The sequence below is a fragment of the Somniosus microcephalus genome, chromosome 11, assembly GCF_052327205.1.
Source record: "Somniosus microcephalus isolate GS21.2 chromosome 11, FLI_Smic_1.0, whole genome shotgun sequence".
Taxonomy (NCBI): Eukaryota; Metazoa; Chordata; class Chondrichthyes; order Squaliformes; family Somniosidae; genus Somniosus; species Somniosus microcephalus.
Window position 1 is genome coordinate 53,197,319 of NC_140997.1, and position 22,767 is coordinate 53,220,085.

A 22,767-nucleotide genomic window follows, 5' to 3' on the forward strand; every position below is an offset into this window, starting at 1 on the left:
AGTACAGGAACAAGGATGTCTTGCTGCAGTTGTACAGGGCCTTGGTGAGACCGCACCTTGAGTATTGTGTGCAGTTTTAGTCACCTTACCTGAGGAAGGACGTTCTTGTCATGGAGGGAGTGCAGCGAAGATTCACCAGGCTGATACCTGGGATGGCAGGAATGACGTATGAGGAGAGATTGTGTTGATTGGGCTTATACTCACTGGAGTTTAGAAGATTGAGAGGGGATCTCATCGAAATCTATAAAATTCTGTCAGGTCTGGGCAGACTAGATGCAGGAAGGATGTTTCGGATGGCCGGGAGTCCAGAACCAGGGGTCATAGTCTAAGGATAAGGGGTAAGCCATTTAGGACTGAAATGAGGAGGAATTCCTTCACCCAGAGAGTGGTGAACCTGTGGAATTCTCTGCCACAGAGGGCGGTGGAGGCCAGTTCATTAAATATATTCAAGAAAGAGTTGGGTATATTTCTTGAGGCTAAAGGGATCAAGGGATATGGGGAGAAGGCAGGGACAGGGTACTGATTTTGGATGGTCAGCCATGATCTCATTGAATGGCGGAGCAGGCTCGAAGGGCCGAATGGCCTACTCCTGCTCCTATCTTCTATGTTTCTATGTTTCTATGACACAGCAGACCTAGATGTATGCAGGTCTCAAGGTAAGTGAGATAATAATGTAAATAATTATAGTCTGTAGGTTAGGTAAATTATTGAAATATATACAAATAACATAACATTGTTAATTCAAAATGCTTTGAACGTAACAACAATTTGTATTTCTCTGGTCCTCATCATAGACAGGAAGACAACTAATTGCACTTTAAATTAAGGGGAAAAATGTTGGTAGGGGCCCCGGGATATCATCCTATTTTCTTCCTTTTTAACACCTCTCCCCAGGACTGTCTTGTGAAAGGTGGCAGTAGGCCCCAAATTTTCTGAATGGAGGGAGAGGGCCCACAAGAGGATCTTGGGTGAGGCCTAAAAATAAATGTTCTCTTTTCTTCTTCGGGGCTTTTTTGCCCCAATAGTCGCTGGTCACCTCTTCTAGTGCTACAGCCGCAGTCTGACATAAGAACATAAGAACATAAGAACATAAGAAATAGGAGCAGGAGTAGGCCAATCGGCCCCTCGAGCCTGCTCCACCATTCAATAAGATCATGGCTGATCTGATCCTAACCTCAAATCTTCTATCACTCTGCATCCACCCGAACCCATGTGATCTCCCGGGAGAGGCGAAAAACCAGATAAAGACCCAATGGCCAATTTGGGAGAAAAAAATCTGGGAAATTCCTCTCCGACCCATCTAGGCGATCGAAATTCTTCCAGGAGATCACTCTGTCCCTATATTTTCTACAGTACTTACCTTCTGTAAAGGCGATCTCCACCCCAGTCAGGAACAGGAATAAAACCATCTCCTGAAATCTAACAGAATTAGAACACAGTAGGAGCAGAACAAGGCTACACGGCCCCTGGGCCCGCTCCACTACCCACAGGGCCATGACCATTCCGAACCCAGACTCATGTCCAATTTCCTGCCCGCTCCCCGTAACCCTTTATTCCCTTTACTTCTAGGAAACTATCTATTTCTGTTTTAAATTTATTTAATGATGTAGCTTCCACAGCTTTCTGGGGCAGCAAATTCCACAAACCTACCACCCTCTGAGTGAAGAAGTTTCTCCTCATCTCAGTTTTGAATGAGCAGCCCCTTATTTTAAGATTATGCCCCCTAGTTCTAGTTTCACCCATCATTGGGAACATCCTCACCGCATCCACCCGATCAAGCCCCTTCACAATCTTATATGTTTCAATAAGATCGCCTCTCATTCTTCTGAACTCCAATGAGTAGAGTCCCAATCTACTCAACCTCTCCTCATATGACCACCCCCTCATCCCCGGGATTAACCGAGTGAACCTTCTTTGTACTGACTCGAGAGCAAGTATGTCTTTTCTTAAGTATGGACACCAAAACTGTATGCAGTATTCCAGGTGCGGCCTCACCAATACCTTGTACAACTGCAGCAATACCTCCCTGTTTTTATATTCCAACCCCCTAGCAATAAAAGCCAACATTCCATTGGCCTTCTTAATCACTTGCTGCACCTGCATACTAACTTTTTGAGTTTCGTGCACCAGGACCCCCAGATCCCTTTGTACTACAGTACTTTCCAGTTTCTTGCCATTAAGATAATAACTTGCTCTATGATTTTTCCTGCCAAAGTGCATAACCTCACACTTTCCAGTATTGTATTCCATCTGCCAAATCTCTGCCCACTTACTTAGCCTGTCTATGTCCCTTTGCAGGTCTTTTATGTCCTCCTCACTCACTACTTTCCCTCCCATCTTTGTATCATCTGCAAACTTTGATATGTTACACTCGGTCCCCTCCTCCAAATCGTTAATATAGATTGTAAAGAGTTGGGGACCCAGCACTGACCCCTGCGGAACACCACTAGTTACTGGTTGCCAATCTGAGAACGAACCATTTATCCCAACTCTCTGCTTTCTGTTAGAGAGCCAATCCTCCACCCACGCCAGAATATTACCCCCAATCCCGTGATTTTTTATCTTGAGCAATAATCTTTTGTGTGGCACCTTGTCAAATGCCTTTTGGAAGTCTAAATACACAACGTCCACTGGTTCCCCTTTATCCACCCTGTATGTTACTTCCTCAAAAAACTCAAGCAAATTTGTTAAACATGACTTCCCCTTCATGAAACCATGCTGAGTTTGCCCTATTAAATTATGTTTATCCAAATGTCCCGTTACTGTCTCCTTAATAATGGACTCTAACATTTTACCAACCACAGATGTTAGGCTAACAGGTCTATAGTTTCCAGCCTTCTGCCTACTACCCTTTTTAAATAAGGGTGTTACATTAGCAGTTTTCCAATCTGCCGGGACCTTTGCTGAGTCCAGTGAGTTTTGGAAAATTATTACCAATGCATCCACAATCCCTACCGCTACTTCCCTCAAGACCCTGGGATGCAAGCCATCAGGTCCAGGGGATTTATCCGCCTTGAGTCCCATTATTTTACCAAGTACCACTTCCTTCGTGATTTTAATCGTATTTAGTTCCTCCCCCCCTAGAGCCCCCTGTTTGTCCAGTGTTGGGATATTCTTAGTGTCCTCTACTGTAAAGACTGATACAAAATAATTGTTCAGTGTTTTTGCCATCTCCATGTTTCCCACCATTAATTTCCCGGTCTCATCCTCTAAGGGACCAACATTTACTTTAGCCACCCTTTTTCTTTTTATATAACTATAGAAACTTTTACTGTCTGTTTTTATATTTTTTGCTAATTTACTTTCATAATCTATCTTCCCTTTCTTAATCAATCTTTTTGTTATTTTTTGCTGTCTTTTAAAGACTTCCCAATCTTCCATCCTCCCACTAGATTTGGCTACCTTATATGCCCTTGTTTTTAGTCGGATACTATCCTTAATTACTTTACTTAGCCACGGATGGCTATCTTTTCTTTTACACCCTTTTTTCCTCAGTGGAATATATATTTTTTGGAAGTTGTAAAATAACTCCTTAAATGTACACCACTGGTCATGTACCGTCTTACCCTTTAATCTATTTTCCCAGTCCACTCTAATTAATTCCGCTCTCATACCTTCATAGTCTCCTTTATTCAAGCTCAGCACGCTTGTTTGAGATCCAACCTTCTCACCCTCTAATTGAATATGGAACTCAACCATGTTATGGTCACTCATTCCAAGGGGATCCTTTACTAGGACATTTTTAATTAATCCTGTCTCATTACACAGGACCAAATCTAAGGTTGCTTGCCCCCTGGTCGGTTCAGTTACATACTGCTCAAGAAACCCATCCCTAATACACTCAATGAACTCTTCCTCAAGGCTGCTCTGCCCAATTTGATTTGTCCAGTTAATATGATAATTAAAATCCCCCATAATTATAGCTGTTCCCTTATTACAAGCCTCAACTATTTCCTGATTAATACTCCATCCAACAGAGTTGCAACTGTTCGGAGGCCTATAGACTACACCCACTAGTGTTTTTTTCCCCTTATTATTCCTTACCTCCACCCAAACTGTTTCACTATCCTGCTCCTTTGACCCAATATCATTTCTCTGTATTATAGTGATTCCTTCCTTTATTAACATAGCCACCCCACCTCCTCTCCCTTCCTGCCTGTCCTTCCTGATTGTTAAATAACCTGGTATGTTTAATTCCCAGTCATGGTCACCCTGCAGCCATGTTTCTGTAATGGCCACAAGATCATACCCATATGTCATTATTTGTGCCGTTAACTCATTCATTTTGTTACGAATGCTACGTGCATTCAGATAAAGAACTTTCAAATATGTTTTGTAACACTTAGTTCCTGTTTTTTCCCTTTTTAGTACTTTACTTTTTACTCCATACCTTCTGTCCCTTCCTGACACATTCTGTTTTTTAATTCCCCCACTGCTACCTAAGTCTATGACCTTCTCTGTAGTCATTTCTATTATTTGCTCTCTAGAAACCTCCCCCCCACTAATTAGTTTAAAGCCCTCTCTGCAGCCCTAGTTATATGATTCGCCAGGACTCTAGTCCCAGCACTGGCCAAGTGGAGTCCGTCCCAACAGAACAGCTCCCTCCTGTCCCAGTACTGGTGCCAGTGTCCCAAGAAGCAAAACCCATTTCTCCCACACCAGTCTTTGAGCCACGCATTTAACTCTTTAATTTTATTTATCCTAGCCAAATTCGCTCGTGGCTCAGGTAATAACCCAGAGATTATTACCCTTGAGGTTCTGTTTTTTAATTTGACCCCTAGCTGCTCATACTCCTTTAACAGAACCGTCTTCCTTGTCCTATCTACGTCGTTTGTACCAACATGGACCACGACAACTGGATCCTCCCCCTCCCACTGCAAGTTTCTTTCCAGCCCAGAAGAGATGTCCTTAACCCTGGCACCAGGCAGGCAACACAGCCTTCGGGACTCCCGCTCTTGACTGCAGAGAACCCTATCTATCCCCCTAATGATACTATCCCCTACCACTACAACATTTCTTTTTACTCCCTCCACTTGAATGGCCCCCTGTACCACGGTGCTGTGGCCAGGTTGCTCATCCTCCCTGCAGTCCCCGCTCCCGCCCTCACAGGGAGTAAGAACCTCGATCCTGCTGGACAAGAACAAGGGCTGCGTCTCCTTCAACACTACATCCTGGATCCCTGTACCTTCCTCACTCGTAGTCACACCGTCCTGTCCCTGACCACGGACTACATCTGCAGTAATTAACTTCATAGGTGTGACCATCTCCTGAAACATAGAGTCCAGGAACTTCTCCCCCTCCCTGATGTGTCGCAGTGTCCGAAGCTCGGTCTCAAGCTCCATAACATGGAACTTGAGTTCCTCTAGCAGCAAACATTTGTCGCAGACACCCTTGGGACTTTGTGCCCTTTGCCACCCTTTTTGCAGCAGGAATCCTTCCAGGAGCCCGTCCTGCATGGTAAATGACCACTGAACCATGGAAATAGGTCGAGGTTACGGTGGGGTCAGACGGGCAGGCAGAAGTCTTACCTCATTGCTGCTTCACCCCAAAGAGGTGAATACTGCCCAATGTGTCAAAATCGCACGACATGCAGAACACCCTGTAAAGACTGACGGTCCAGGCTGGGACTTTTCTGTGTGTAATGACGCTGACCAGTAGCACCTCTAAGCTTGTGCGATGCACATGCCACTCATATTCCTTCAACGTTATCTTCGTTCCTTACAAAGGAAAAGGGTCGCACATAACCAACGACAGAGAAATGCAGCGGGAGGAGGTACCATCTCAGTCACCCGCCGCTCAACCTCATCTCACTCAGGGAACACCACTTTGAAGTTTTAGGCTAGAATTATGAAGCAAGTAAGATAGCTGGCGCAAAGGGTAGACACAGTGTTAAGAAATAGTTGTAGAAAGGGTGAATGGATTTTTGGCACTTCTTGGTGCTTGTTGTTTTGCAAAGTGTAGGTTCCCACAACCATAAATTGTGATAGACTTAATAGTATCAGTCTCTTAAACTGGAGAGAGGTTGCATTCTTGATGAGCAACAAAGGAACCTTGAATACTATTTGGGGAAAAGGGAGTGGCAGCGACTGCACACACATGGCCATCAGGGCTTCCATTCCCTCAATTTGCAGCCTGTCTGCAACCATAGGAAGATCATCATGCATGTGTGTGCAAAATTCCCTGGCAGCTGTCATGACTCTTTCGCCTGTCGCCAGTCCACCCTCCCTCAACTCTTCGCTCCTCCAAACGGACTTTCCGGCTAGCTGCTTGGAGACAAGGGGTATCTACTGAAGACGTGGCTCATGATACCCTTCAGGAGGCCAAGTACTGAGGCCTAGGAGAGATATAATGAAAGCCACATTTCCACCAGATGTGTCAAAGAGCAGACAATAGGCATGCTCAAAATGCGCTTCAGATGACAGATCTAGACGAGCCCTTCAGTACGCGCCAGCCAGGGTCTCCAGAAACATCGTGGTCTGCTGCGCCCTGCACAACATAGTGCAGCAGTGTGGATTAGCACTGCATGAGGAGCAAGGCACTGAGTGCACAGATACCTGAGTGCACAGCCTCTTCAGAGGAGGAGGACTAGGAGGAGGAGGAGGAGCATCAGCTGGAAGTGCCAGGCTCTTGGGACACAGCCGGCACTGCCTGTGGGGGGGGGCGATCAGGAGGCCGGGGAGGGCAGTGCGAGGAGGTGCTGGCAGGCGGCCAGCGAAAAAAATGGCCGCCCCGCACCTCCCCTTTAATTTGCGCCACTACCGCCACAGGTAGGCCCCCCTGAACTGGTCGCGAATTGCGACCGGTGCCACGGCGGGGGGGCGCGACCCAATATCGCGTTCGGGGCGGTAGCGGGGCACTGCACACACCGATGACATCATCGGTGGCGGTGCAGCGCTACAGGCTAACGCCGCCATTAGCGCCCCGCTAAATATCGCGGGAGGCGTGGCCAGTGGCGCTAAAGCCACTGAGTGCCCTCTTTAGGTGCTAACTGGTGGCGCAGCCCACTGAATTTCTAGGCCATCTTTTCTATAGTTAAATTGAAACTCGCAGGTGTGTCTGTGCTTCTAGGTCCAACTGCACCACGCCCCTACCACTGGGCCAAACAGGCTGCTGGTCAAACAGCAGTAACAATCATACAAATTCTTGGGGCCTGCGCCGATGCTTATACCCTTCTCCCTCGCCTTTATCATCATGGCCTTCAGCTTCTGGAAGCAGAAAGCCTTTCTTCATCGCGACGTTATGTAATACACAGTTGGGGCCTCAACTATTTAACGTATCTATTAATGACTTAGATGATGGGATAGAGAGCCAAATATCCAAGTTTGCCAATGTCACAAAGATAGGCTGCATTATAAGAAGTTTAGATGGAAGCAGAAAATTACAAAGAGATGTTAATAGATTCAGTGATTAGGCAAAACTGTGGAAAATGGATTTCAATGTAGGCAAGTGTAAGGTCATCCATTTTGGGCTTAACAAGGATAGAACAGGGTATTTTCTAAATCGTGAAAGGCTTAAAACAGTGAAGGTCCAAAGAGATAGAAACTCACCTCATGAGGAAATCAACAGACCAACCCTAAACCAATACATCAATGTACTGCCCTCCCTTTAAAAAAAATGTGGTGCACGGATAAGACCATGATGTACATTCCATTCCATACCTATTGAGAGTGGAAAAATGAGATAAAGGCCCAGAAATTCCATAATCCTGTTCTGCCATAATGACGGTGGAGCGGGACTTCCTGTGTGCTGACCAGTGGCACCCTTGACCCTGTCGGAATTCCTGGGGTCAGGGCTATTTTTATAAAGTGGCTGGGAACATGCACCAGTAATAAGTGCATCGAGTGCAATGGCTAGTTGGGGGGATGGAAATTGTGGCATTGGCTAGCTGCTAGGGGTAAGTGCCAGCAGATCCAGCACTAAATGGAAGGATCTTTCAGAAAGGCTGCTTTCCTGACAGCAGCAATCGCCTTGCGACCGGCTGCTGCAAGGAAACAGTACTTCCTGAAAGTGGTGGACCCCACTTCCATCACTTTGAACGTATTGTATAGCTGGGCCGTACAGTACTGTCAAGGCAGTTAAAGTAGGGTTCACCAAATTTGGAAAGGCCAGACCTGCCACCATTCATGGCCAGTGGCTGGAGAACACTGCAGTTTCCAACCCCTCCCCCTCCCCCAAGCTAGTGGATGTCCCAGCTGCAGCAATACATTGAGGGCACCAGAGACTATTGCAAATTCCGGCAGGTCCTGCCTCTTTTTCTGACATCATCTGGAAAAGAGATGGACGCAAAAAAATCAATGGAATGAAAACCGCGCGGATCTATAAAGGGCGGGCGGGTGACCTGCTCCACCAGCTTACCGCCCAGCAGTGAGGATGAAAATCTACCTCACTGTTACCCTGAAGGTCTGACAGGTGCAATATGACTGCAACCTCTTTTTGCCTAGAAAAAGGGGATGGTATCCTAAGGGTGTTGAACATCTTAGACAATGCTATCGCCTTTAGAAAAACTGGCCAAACCTTTAATAATTAATAGAAAAACAGTATCATATTGATAGTGAGCTGTTGGAAGTGAATGTGGCAGAACCAGTTTATAAATTGTAACAGGAACTTTAGCAAGCTGACACCAAATCGAGGCTGGTTTTTTCCAAGCCCAGGCGTTGACCTGCTTATCATTTGAATGAATATAATGATGGTTTCTAACACTTGGTTTTGCACATTAGTAGTTATTTCCTGTAGAACAGGTGCATTTGAATAACCCCTTGAAAAGAAGCAACAGAAGTTATATAATGCTAGATTACATGATAATCATTTTGAGCTAAATTGCTGCTTCATCTCTCTTTTGATCTCTACCCCCCCCCACCCCCACACCTTCAGCAACATGCAAATACTGCTCTATAAATGCAAACAATTTGACACAGCTGATTATTGTCCTTGGACAAAATACATTTCACTGGTAGTGCTGCACTTGTAAGCGCAGATTCATCAACAACACTTTGCATTTATATAGCGCCTTTAGTGTAGAAAGACGTCCCAAAGGTGGAGCTGTGGAGGTATTGCGGTGAATGGAAAGCCAAAGACTAGGCAACTGGAAGTCTGAAGGTGCAGTTGTAAGTTAGTTTGGGAAGAGTTTTTTCAGAGATGGACGTAGAAGCAAGTGGAGCTGTCCCAGCCAAAGCTTATCCCACAACCAATACCAACATAACAGATTAACTGGTCATTTACCTCATTTGCTGTTTGTGGGACTGTGTTGTGAAGAAAATGTCTGCCTATTTGCCTACCAAAACAACAGTGACTACACATCAACAGTACTTCATTGGCTGTGAAGCACTTTAGGACATCCTGAGGATAAGAAAGGCACTATCACAAAGATGTGCGGGTTAGGTTGATTGGCTATGATAAATTGACCCTTAGTGTTAGGGGGATTAAATACGTGGGGTTACGGGGATAGGGTGGGATATGTGTTGGTGTAGGGGTTACGGGGATCGGGTGGGATATGTGTCGGTGCAGGCTCGATGGGCCGAAATGGCCTCTATCTGCACTGTGGGGTTTCTGTGATTCTGTGATTCTGTGAAATGCAAGTTGTTTCTTTTCTCTTTACCTTATCAAAACCCCTCATAATTTTGAACACTGCTATCAGATCGTCTCTTGACCATTTCTGCTCTAATGAAAAGAAGCCCAGCTTCTCGAGTCATAATTAAAGCCTCACATCCCTGGTATAATTTTAGTGAATCTCCTCTGTGTCCCTTCCATGATCATTCCTAAAATAGGTCATCCAAAACTGCATACTATATTCTAACCAAGTCCTTCAAATCAACAACAACTTGCATTTATGCAGCACCTTTAGTTTAGGAAAACATCCCAAGGTGCTTCACAGAAGCATAATCAGACAAACATTAACTGAGCCAAAAGAGATATTCGGAGGGGTGACTAAAAGCTTAGTCAAGGCACTTAAAAGGAGAGAGATGGAGAGGAAGAAAAGGTTAGTAGGAAATTCCAGAGCTTAGGGCTAGATGGCTGAAGGCACGGCCGCCAATGGTGAGGTGGATGGAGTGAGGGATGCATAATGTAGGTCAGCTAGTACAGGGGTGATGGGACTTGTTGCGGGCAGCAGTTTTGGGTGAGCTCAAGTTTACGGAGGGTGGAAGCTGAAAGGTCAGCCAGGGGAGCATTGGAATAGTCAAGTCTGGAGGTAACAAACGTCTGGATGAGGGTTTCAACAGTAGATGGGCTAAGGCAGAGGTGGAGACAGGCAATGTTACGGAGGCGGAAGTAGGAGGTCTTTGTGAATGGAGAGAATATTGGGTCGGAAGCTCATCTTGGGCTCAAATGAGATGTTAAACTGAGGTCCATATGCCTGTTCAAGTGGATGTTAAATATCCCATGGTACTGTTTGAAGCGGTTAAAAAAGCATACGGGATCCTGGGCTTCATAAATAGAGGCATAGGAAGTTATGGCCTCCTTCTGTGCTGTAACCATTCTATTCTATGATTCTATAAATAGGGAGTTCTACCAGTGTTCTAGTCATTTATTTCTGTTAATTCAACTCACTGTTGTTTGTAAGATAATGCTATTTCAAAGTGGCTTCAGCCTTTGTCTACATAACTGAAGTCATTGCACTGGGATAACAACTCAATGTGTGAAGGGTTTTGAGAAGTTTTGATTACTAAGCGTTATATAAAAGTCTTCAGTTTATTGGAATCAATCGTATCATAGGGTGCCAGGACATATTGCAAATATTTGGAGTGAGAATTCCTACTGTCCCAATGAGTCTACAGATACACACTTTAAAGGGCGTTCGGGCCGATTTTGCATGTGGGATGAGGAATTGCTCTCCTGAACACAAGCTGACACCAAGGATGGGCAGGGCTGCTCCGCCCCGGTCAGTGTGACGGGCCGCGAATGGGAGCGCACGTCTCACCAATCGAGCAAGAGGCGGAATCGCGGAACGTCAATCAAGGCAGGTTGCTGCGCAACAGTGGAACCAGACAGAGGGACGGCCAATAGGACGAAGAGGTGGGGAATTAATTGGGCGGGTCCTGGGCAGCAGGTCCTGTCAATCGCTGCTGGAACTCGCAGGTAAAGTGTCGAGAGGCGGAGGACAAGACAACAGGTGAGATTGCAATTCGCTCACTTGACATACTGTCTGCTGTGCTCCAAACAGGAAAAGGCAGATCTCTCTTTGTCAACCCAGGCTAGCCTTCAAAAACACCATCACAGTGACTGTGGAGGATAAGGATTTATCACATCATCTCCCCGTGAAAGCAACTTTCAGGGACAACCAAGATGTTTAAAAAGAAATCCAAGATCATAACTCCCACCAAAACCAAGTAAGTGCTGCACTATTTATTTTTACTTGTGCATTTTTAAAGTGCATTTTAGTTATTGGTAAGAGTACATTCAATATTTTATGTATTTTTTAACGTGACGTTAGTTAATAAACTTTCACCAAGATGCCGTTAATTACAGATTAATTAAAAATTCAGCACTACGTCTCCCTTAAAGGACGATCAATTTGTACAGTAGATTCTGAATGTAAACTAAGTACAGTAATAATGCAGCACCTGGCCGATCGTTCCCTGTCCTCCTGTTTGTGTACAGGTTACTGATCGGGCTACCTGTCTGCTGCTGGGTCCCCATCTGGTCACACATTCCAAATCGTGTGTCTCAGCCTCTCCCCAAATTAAACATTCAATGAGATTCTCCTTTTTTTTCCAAGTTTTAAAAAATATCTTTGATCTGCATGTAACTTTCCTAATTAAAAATAGCTTTCAAAACACCTTTCAAAATAAAAAGCAGGCGTGAGCAACATGAAAGGCTACGATCCTCAGGTTTAAAGTGGATGAGCATTGCCTTAACTTGCTTTAACTCAAGTATTAATGGTTGTAGGACATTCCAAAGTATTCATTTAGAAAGAAGGAGCACTCAGTCTGTCAATCCACTGCCCAGTCTGTATATATGGAATCCATATCCGAGTATATGCAGATTGATCCCAGATTGCTTATTTTGACCTTTATTAGTAATTATGTTATTACACAAAAAATCTTTTGCATATCCTAATCAGTATTGCAGAATCCCAGTGCCTTACTGCACTGAAATGGGTGGAGTTGTGTCTTCTGGTCACCCCATAGCAAGTGATTAATTCTCAACATAAGAACATAAGACATAGGAGCAGGGGTCAGTCATTTGGCCCCTCGAGCCAGCTCCGCCATTCAATAAGATCATGGCTGATCTGATCTTGGCCTCAACTCAACTTCCTTGCCCGCTCCCCGTAACCCTTGACTTCCTCAACGAATGGACTATCAACGTTTGATTGTAGAATGAAGCCTATCAAGTGCCACAGTCAAACCTCTATCTCCGTGGCCAGTTCAGTGATCAGATTCCATATCTCACTTCACAAAAGAGAAGGAAACTCACATTTCTACACTGCAGATACTGGAATCAGCGAGTCTGGCCTGTTTAGAGTCAACACCCTGTGAATTCAGATACTGATGGTGCTGAGCCTACCCACTCCCAAGTGTATCCTGTTGTCGAGGACCCCCCCATTCCTATTGGTCTGCTGCTGTGTTGTTAAACAAAACATCTTGCTTACACGGTCCAGATAGATGACCTGGAAACATGACCTGTTATGAAAATAAAACGCACTCCATGGGCAAGCAGTTATTGTGCACCTGTTGAATGACCTCATTTTTAACAAACAATTGTGTTTTCAGAAACAGGGAAAAAAATACCTGACATTTAAAACAAAATGCTGGAAATACACAGCTGGTCTATCAGTATGGGAAAGAGATATATAGGTTAATTCATCAGAACTCGAGTGAATTATCCCATCTAAATGCTGCCAAAAACACTGCACCATTTTCTGTTTTTATTCTGGTCTTTCAGTATGAATTCTGCAGCTTTGAGGTTGAAACCGTGCAACCTTTTACTGTTCAAAGCAGAAATATTAGTTGATTTGTGATCAAAAACAGCTTTTCTGGGGTACACATATTCTTAAATATGAAATACTGGTGGTATTACTATCCCACTTAGGAGTTAAATTATTATAAATGTGGGAGATTTTATCCCCTTGTCCATGAGGTTAGAGCAACGAATATACATTTGCTAATTAATTTAATAGGAGAATATATCAAAAGCTAAAAATCTGCTAATGTCTTGAGAAATGGTATTAGTATTTGAATTTAAGCACCTTGGGACACTTTACTACATTAAAAGTGCTCTATAAATGCAATTTGTTGTTGTTCAATGGAGGAAAATGGAAGTACAGTCAGCATGGGAACATAAGGGATAGATTGTGTCTAAGCAATTTACTGGATTTCTTTGAGGAGGTTACATAACTAATGGATAAAGGTGAGGCGGTGGATATTATTTGGATTTCATGAAGGTATTTGATACTGCCCCACCGAACAAGCTGATTCAAAAGCTGATTGGCTTTGGGATAGATGATAAAATATTAGGCTGAACTGATGAATGGGATGGTGATGGTGGGGGCTTGACGATATCAGACTGGACACCGGTTACCAGCGTTGGGACTGCTATTTATCATTTTTATAAATGACTTAAGAGGATAAAATATTGCCCACTGTGTCTGAGTTTGTGGATGGTACCAAACTAGGTGCAGTAGCCAAAGATGTTAACAGATTACCAGTATGAATTGGACATATATTGCCACAGGGTCAAAATCCTGGCACTCCCTACTTAACAGAACTGTGGGAGTGCCTTCACCATACAGACTGCAGCAGTTCAAGAAGGCGGCTCACCACCACCTTCTTCAGGGCAACTAGAGATGGGAAATAAATGATGGCCTTGTTAGTGATGCCCACATCCCAAGAATTAACTTTTAAAAAACAGTAGTGGCAGAACAGGAAATCATAACCCAATTTATAAAACGTCTGTATGAATTCCTAATAGGAGAAGGGACGCAGGGTTACTAATTCTAGATCATAGTAAGGAATCTGATGGGAGATTTGGAAGGGTAATCTACATGGACCAATGGCGTTCTCCTGCTCAAAACATCATGTTACTATGTAACTTCTTACAAAAATTTCTCACTAATGGAAATGTTATACTTCACCCCATTATGACTTAGCATGCAAACATCTATTAACATGTTTCATAGACAGTCAATCAGTAAATTTATAGGTTCATAGCCATTTTAATGACTCTAAAATTACCTTATGGCAGGGCCAGCGTGACTGGAAAAAATTCTGTTATGATTACATCGGATTTTTAACTGGTGTTTTGAGCATTGAATTCTGTATTTCTTCTGTCAAAACCAAAAACTAGGGGCTTTTCCCATTTCATGGAAATGGAAGAAGTGCTGGAATACAAAGGCTGCATGCATTGAATATAGGGAATGTTACCAGGTGTCTCCACCTTTGTAAGGCTCTTCAGGTTGGACAATATTCTAATTCAACACCTGAAGCACTGAAACTGATGCAAAACCTTTCTCCTTATACCAAAGCCCATTGCAATTAAAGAAAATAATGTCACCATGCAAACTCCTGATCTGGTCTTTCCACTCCTGTTGTAGTATACAATGTAGCAGTAAACCACACCCATTATTTGCAGAGGCAAGGTGCACCTTGCATGGGATTTCTTCAGAGTTTAAGTGGCTGTGTTGAGATTTAATATTTTAACACCAGGTAAAAGTCTTCAAAAGAAACTGAACAGAAAAAACAGTTTTTTTAATAAAGAAAATCAACATTGCCGTAGTTATTTAAACACATTAGTTAGAATATAGTAGTGAGTGGTTAGCTGTATTCTCTTAGCCTTTAAATAATTTAGTGTTATCATTAACTAGAATTCCTACCAGGCAAATTCCACTCAAATGACTGTTCTGTTTATGATTAATGACACAGTAAATGGAATTTTTAGTTGCTTAACAATGAATTCTGGTCAGCTGGGTTGTTGCTCATGAAGGTGAACTGATAAACAAGTGGTACAGAGTTGGTGAAGAATTCAGCAGTATAACAAGTCATAAGTCAAAGTTCAGTATCTTTTTATCCTGATGTTATCAGGACTTAGAACTTGCTTGTAAAATTATGCTATTACAATAGTAATGAGAAATGTCATTTAATTTAGGAGGGAAAATCCCAAAAATATTAAACATGATTCTTAAGCCAAGAGCTAAACTTTCCACAGCACTTTTTTGCTAAAGTCTGTTTTGAGTTAGGGATGATTCTTTCTGAATAATCTTACCAACTATAAAGAAAGAAAGAACTTGCATTTATATAGCTAGTGCTGTGGGGGAGGGTTTAAACTAAAATGGAAGGGGATTGGGAACCTGAGCAGGGAGACAGAGGAAAGGGAAACAAGGATAAAAGCAAAAGATAGGAAGGAGAAAAACAAAAGTGGCAGTCAGAGAAATCAACGGTTTAAATCAAACGTGGCCACAGTAAATAATAATTCTAATAGGTCTAAGAGCGTTAAAAAAACAAGCCTGAAGGCTTTGTGTCTTAATGCAAGGAGCATTTGTAATAAGGTGGATGAATTGGCTGCGCAAATAGAGGTAAACAAATATGATTTGGTTGGGATTACGGAAACGTGGCTCAAGGATGGCCAAGACTGGGAACTCAACATCCAGGGGTATTCGATATTCAGGAAAGATAGGCAAAAAGGAAAGGGAGGAGGGGTAGCATTACTGGTTAAAGAAGGGATTAACACAATTGTAATGAAGGATATTAGCTCTGATGATGTGGAATCTGTATGGGTAGAATTGAGAAATACTAAGGGGAAAAAAACATTAGTGGGAGTGGTATATAGACCTCCAAACAGTAAGGCGGAGGTTGGGGATGGCATTAAAAGGGAAATTAAAGAAGCGTGCAATAAGGGCACAGCAGTCATCATGGGTGACTTTAATCTACATATAGATTGGGTTAACCAAATTAGTAACAATACTGTGGAGGAGGAATTCCTGGAGTGTTTACGGGATGGTTCCCTGGACCAATATGTCGAGGAACCAACCAGAGATCAGGCCATCTTAGACTGGGTATTATGTAATGAGAAAGGATTAATTAGCAATCTTGTTGTACAAGGCCCCTTGGGTTGGAGCGATCATAATATGATCGAATTCTTCATTAAGATGGAGAATGAAGTAGTTGACTCAGAAACTAGGGTCCTCAATTTAAATAAAGGAAACTATGATGGTCTGAGGAGCGAGTTGGGTAGGATTGATTGGGGAATGGCACTCAAAGGGTTGACGGTGGATAGGCAATGGCAAACATTCAAAGACTGAATGGATGAACTATAGAAGTTGTTCATCCCAGTTTGGCATAAAAATAAAACAAAAAAGGTGACTCAACCGTGGCTAACAAGGGAAATTAGGGATAGCATAAGATCCAAGGAGAGGACATACAAATTGGCCAGAAAAAGCAATAATCCTGAGGATTGGGAGCAGTTTAGGATTCAACAAAGGAGGACCAAGGGATTAATTAAGAAAGGGAAAATAGAGTATGAGAGTAAGCTTGCAGTGAACATAAAAACTGACTGTAAAAGCTTTTATAGATATGTAAAGAGAAAAGGATTGGTGAAGTCAAGCATAGGTCCCTTGCAGTCAGAAGCGGGGGAATTTATAATGGGGAGCAAAGAAATGGCAGACCAACTAAATACATATTTTGGTTCTGTCTTCACAAAGGAGGACACAAATAACCTCACAGAAATACCGCGGAACATAGGGTCTGATGAAAGGGTAGAACTGAAAGAAATCAGTATTTGTAGGGAAATGGTGTTAGGAAAATTGATGGGACTGAAGGCCGATAAATCCCCAGGGCCTGATAATCTACATCCCAGGGTACTTAAGGAAGTGGCCCTAGAAATAGTAGATGCATTGCTGGTCATCTTCCAGAACTCAATAGACTCTGGAACAGTACCCATGGATTGGAGGGTAGCTAATGTTACCCCACTTTTCAAAAAAGGTGGCAGAGAAAAAGTGGGGAATTATAGACCGGTAAGCCTGACATCAGTAGTGGGGAAAATGCTAGAGTCCATTATAAAAGATGTAATAGCAGAGCACTTGGAAAGCAGTGACAGGATCGGACAAAGTCAACATGGATTTACAAAAGGTAAATCATGCTTGACTAATCTACTGGAATTTTTTGAGGATGTAACTGGTAAAATAGATAAGGGAGAACCAGTGAATGTGGTGTATTTGGACTTTCAGAAGGCTTTCGATAAGGTCCCGCATAAGAGGTTAGCGTGCAAAATTAAGGCACATGGGATTGGGGGCAAGGTATTGACTTGGATAGAGAACTGGTTGGCGGACAGAAAGCAAAGAGTTGGAATAAACGGGTCGTTTTCCGAGCGGCAGGCAGTGACTAGTGGGGTAGCGCAAGGATCGGTCCTAGGACCCCAGCTGTTCACAATATATATTAATGATCTGGACGAGGGAATTGGATGTAATATCTCCAAATTTGCAGACGACACAAAGCTGGGTGGGAGGGTATGCTGTGAGGAGCATGTCATGAAACTCCAGTATGATTTGGACAGGTTGGGTGATTGGGCAGAAACATGGCAAATGCACTATAATGTGGATAAATGTGAGGTTATCCACTTTGGTGGCAAAAACAGGAAGGCAGATTATTATTTGAATGGCAATAGATTGGGAGAAGGGGAAGTGCAAAGAGACCTGGGTGTTATTGTGCACCAGTCGCTGAAGGTAAGCATGCAGGTGCAGCAGGCGGTTAAGAAGGCAAATGGTATGTTGGCCTTCGTAGCAAGAGGGTTCGAGTACAAGAACAAGGATGTCTTGCTGCAGTTGTACAGGGCCTTGGTGAGACCGCACCTTGAGTATTGTGTGCAGTTTTAGTCACCTTACCTGAGGAAGGATGTTCTTGCCATGGAGGGAGTGCAGCGAAGATTCACCAGGCTGATACCTGGGATGGCAGGAATGACGTACGAGGAGAGATTGTGTCAATTGGGCTTATACTCACTGGAGTTTAGAAGATTGAGAGGGGATCTCATCGAAACCTATAAAATTCTGTCAGGTCTGGACAGACTAGATGCAGAAAGGATGTTTCTGATGGCCGGGGAGTCCAGAACCAGGGGTCATAGTCTAAGGATAAGGGGTAAGCCATTTAGGACTGAAATGAGGAGGAATTTCTTCACCCAGAGAGTGGTGAACCTGTGGAATTCTCTGCCACAGAGGGCGGTGGAGGCCAGTTCATTAAATATATTCAAGAAAGAGTTGGATATATTTCTTGAGGCTAAAGGGATCAAGGGATATGGGGAGAAGGCAGGGACAGGGTACTGAATTTGAATGATCAGCCATGATCTCATTGAATGGCGGAGCAGGCTCGAGGGGCCGAATGGCCTACTCCTGCTCCTATCTTCTATGTTTCTATGACCACCGGACCTCCCAAAGCCCTTTACAGCCAATGAAGTACTTTTGAAGTGTAGTCACTGTTGTAAAGTAGGAAATGTAAAGTGTCTTACTTTAGATATGAAGTTCACTGAATTCCAAAGAATGCTGTGGATAACACAGACTGTTTATTGGAGAGGAACTGATGGATTATACTGGAGTCTTTTACTCTCTGTTTTAAAAATCTAGGCAATAATGGTAAGTATTGTAAAACAGGTGTGCTGCCTCTGAACCGAACATTCATTGTGAAGGAAAACCTTTCAGATTCCATGGGCACTTGTTGTTTTAGGGATTTCTAAAAATCTGTGTCAGAAAATTGGTTAAAGCAATTCATATAATGAACTTGTTCTACTACTTGGAAGCATAAGGTCTGATAGGACCTGGTAATCAAGTGAAAAGGAATGCAAGCCACAATCCTGAAAACATCTAGTGGTGAAGAAGTAACATCACCACACAGATCACTTTTTCCAGCCTGAAAGCTCCATTGACAATTGTGAGGCTGACAGTAACTCACTCTGGACTCTTGTCACTCATGAGTAATGTAGTTATGGGCAGGATCCACTCTGTAAAATGTGAACTATGGTCGATTATGGGCCCCGCAAAGACACATAGCCATTCAAATTTACATATGAGATTAACAAAATTCTCCCTTCTAAATGATAGATACTTCTTAGTTGTTTCTTCTTCTGTCACTTTAACTGCATCGATGGATTAAAAGTGTTTCTTTCCTTGATCTATCCTTGGCCCCCTCCTATTTCTCATCTACATGTTGCCCCTTGGCGACATCATCCGAAAACACAGCATCAGTTTCCACGCTGATCATTTGTACGCTGACAACACCCAGCTCTATCTCACTACTTCTCTCGACCCCTCCACGGTGTCTAAATTGTCAGACTGCTTGTCCAACATACAGTTCTGGATGAGCAAAAATTTTCTCCAATTAAATATTGGGAAAACCAAAGCCATTGTTTTCGGTCCCTGCCACAAACTCAGTTCCCTAGCCACTGACTCCATCCCTCTCCCTAACATCTGTCTGAGGCTGAACCACACTGTTCGCAACCTTGGTGTCATATTTGACTCTAAAATGAGCTTCCGACCACATATCCACAGCATAACAAAGACCGCCTACTTCCACCTCCGTAACATCGCCCGCCTCCATCCTTGCCCAAGCTCATCCGCTGCTGAAACCCTCATCCATGCCTTTGTTACCTCTAGACTTGACTATTCCAACGCACTCCTGGCTGGCCTCCCACATTCCACCCTACGTAAACTTGAGGTTATCCAAAACTTGGCTGCCCGTGTCCTAACTCGCACCAAGTCCTGTTCGCCCATCACCCCTGTGCTCGCTGACCTACATTGGCTCCCAGTTAAGCAGCGCTTCGATTTCAAAATTGTCATCCTTGTTTTCAAATCCCTCCATGGCCTCGCCCCTTCCTAGCTCTGTAATCTCCTCCAGCCCCACAACCCCCCGAGATATCTGCACTCCTCTAATTCTGCCCTCTTGAGCATCCCTGATTATAATCACTCAACCTTTGGTGGCTGTGCCTTCGTTGCCTAGGCCCTAAGCTCTGGAATTCCCTGCCTAAACCTGTCCGCCTCGCTCCCTCTCTTTCCTCATTTAAGACGCTACTTAAAACCTACCTCTTTGACCAAGCTTTTGGTCACCTGCTCTAATTTATCCTTATGTGGATTGGTGTCAAATTTTTTGTCTTAAGATACTCCTGTGCAGCGCCTTGGGGCATTTTACAATGTTAAAGGCGCTATATAAATACAAGTTGTTGTTGTTGTTTCTGATTTTAGTAATGGGCTAGCGTCCCAATCGACTGTACACACTGTTTGGAATCACATTTCCAGAAGAGATGCCAAGGTGTGGTTGCACAGCACCTTTAAGTTCCAAATGGCATCTTAATCAATTTATTTAAGTATTAACATAAAATGAACATTTGACTGTGAACGTACCTATTGTGAGAGCCTATCCTATTGTCCTGATTTGATTGCTCCTGGACCATTAAACATGCTGGTTTTGTGTGAAGCCCAAAACATAAGCCAGTGTGCCCATTGATAAAGATTCAGTATGGTGCGACTAAACTGCTAAACCTCTATCAGCGAAACTCGTAGAAATAATCAATTTTCATAAGTAGAACACACAGATTGCAGATCACAAATTAGTTGAGTTACCTTGAGATATAGCTGCATAATGTTCAATTTTAAAATAAAAAGTCTTCTTAGCCACTGAATGCAACTAAATAAAGGCATATTTTCTTTTTAAAAAATGCTGGTCTCTTTTTTAAAGAGGTGAGCTGTCCAAAATTTAGACAAAGTTATGATGGCCTCACTATGTGACTAGGAATCTGCATTACTTGGTTTGACACTCCTGTTGTTTGGAAGAAATGGTCTCCAGGACTTTATGTCTAAATCATTGATTGTTGAGGAAGCTGATGTGTGGTCACTACAGTGTAAATACAATGAACTGGAAAACCTAAAAGCTACTTTAACTATAATGATTCAGCTTGAACCTGGATATTTATGCATAAGGAAGCCTACTATGCATAAATATCACCTGAACTTAGTTACAAATTTGTTGTTGTAGACCAGATTTATTGGCCTGATGCCTTCCTTTGTACTTTATACTTTGACACCCTCAATCTTAGTAGTGGAATCACTGAACCCATTTAAACATGTGTCTTGTAGTTTTTATCCAATTGCCATACTGGCAACTTCAAGCTTTGCTGTGAACAAGTTATATACAGTAATGTGCTATCATAGTGTTCATGCTTTATATGAACTGGTTTTTTCTTCACCTTGTCATTCTTGTGCTAGCTATAAAAATCTTGCACCAACCTAACCCACTAAATTTCTAAAGATTATGGAGGACAGCAGTAGAACACTGAAGTTATTTATGCAGTGTAATATCCTGCAAATGCTGGTACTTAACAGTAATGACCATCCTCCTTGAGAACTTGAGAAAATAAGCCACTTCTCTGGGTTAATGTTGCTAATAGTCCTTCTTACCGCGGCTTCTGGTTTCATGTAATTGCAAGTCTGCAGTTTGTCAGGCCAGGCTAAGGTCGAAGAACCACAGAATAATTAGTCTAACCCCTGTGCTTGCTGACCTACATTGACTCTCGGTCTAGCAACGCCTCGATTTTAAAATTCTCATCCTTGTTTTCAAATCCCTTGCTCCTCCCTATCTCTGTAACCTGTTCCAACCCTACAACCCTCCGAAATCTCTGCGCTCCTCCAACTCTGGCTTCTTGCGCACCCCTGATTTTCCTCGCTCCACCATTGGCAGCCGTGCCTTCAGCTGCCTAGGCCCTGAGCTCTGGAATTCCCTCCCTAAACCTCTCCGCCTCTCTAGATCTCATCCTTTAAGAAGCTTCTTAAAACCTACATCACCTGTCCTAATATCTCCTTATGTGGCTCAGTGTCAAATTTTGTTTGATAATTGCGCCTGTGAAGCACCTTGGGGCGTTTTACCGTGTTAAAGGTGCTATATAAATGCGAGTTGTTGTTGTCTCTTCATGCCAATGACCATGTTGAACAGAAGGTTGTTGGGAGTGCTGGGTATTTCAGTAATGAACTGCTACGAGCAGCCCGGGAGAACAATCATAGGGATGTAGAGTTCGCATTTCTCATTCATGGATCGGGCCTGTCTACTTTCTTCTCCAGCTTGCAGTGGCGTCCCGGTTCTTGGAGCATCCCGCACGACAACTTTTCTCACCAAACCCCCCTGCCTGCCTCCACCATCATACCCTGCCTCCCTAGCGCTCAACCTCAGAGTACAAACACCAGTAAGTTACAGACTGCTGCCTTCTGTTTACAGATCACCAAGGATTCCTGCTGGATCGGAAACACTAGGCCAGTGAATGTATTATTTGTTTGTGATTGGCAGGGAAAAAAAGGCATTAATCCTAGTTTTTCTATCCGTCTATTAACTCCTGCCTTCTTGGCTTCCTGTATCTATGGTGGTAGCAGACATGTCAACTGTCACGGATTTTCATTAAATCTCAGGGATTTGAAGGCTCCCAATGGCCAGCAAGTTTTGGAGAGGCTATCTTTCTGATTTCCGCACTCAACGATTGAGATTCAATGCAGTGGCTCTGTCGCAGGGACATATATCCAGTTAATGCGAGAGATATTTGTAAAACCACAGCGAGCTGGAGGCAGATTTATAATCACTTCTTTTGCACAACGTTTCTGGGGAAGATTTAATCTACTGCACGTGTTCTCTGTAGCTGGGCTGTCAACTCTGAAGTTTGACCAAAGAATAAACCTTTATCCTTGTGTCTTTTTTATAAATTCTCTGGAGGTTTATAGCGCAGTTAGAACGATGCAATCAGTCCCAAAACGACAGTGCATGAGGGAAAATAAAAGGTAATTTAAAACAATGCCATTTTTCAGCTTGGATTTAGTCA

At 43.3% G+C, this 22,767-nt stretch overlaps 1 protein-coding gene across 1 annotated transcript in view; it reads left to right on the top strand.

Moving 5' to 3' along the window:
- The first annotated feature begins 11,076 nt into the window (after positions 1 to 11,076).
- ppl (periplakin) overlaps positions 11,077 to 22,767 on the top strand; it is a 90,925-nt gene continuing 79,234 nt past the window's right edge. The window contains exon 1 of the mRNA XM_086000650.1: positions 11,077 to 11,324. Within this exon, the coding sequence (XP_085856776.1) occupies positions 11,281 to 11,324 (44 nt within the window). The 5' untranslated portion in view covers positions 11,077 to 11,280. The remainder of the gene's footprint in view (positions 11,325 to 22,767) is intronic.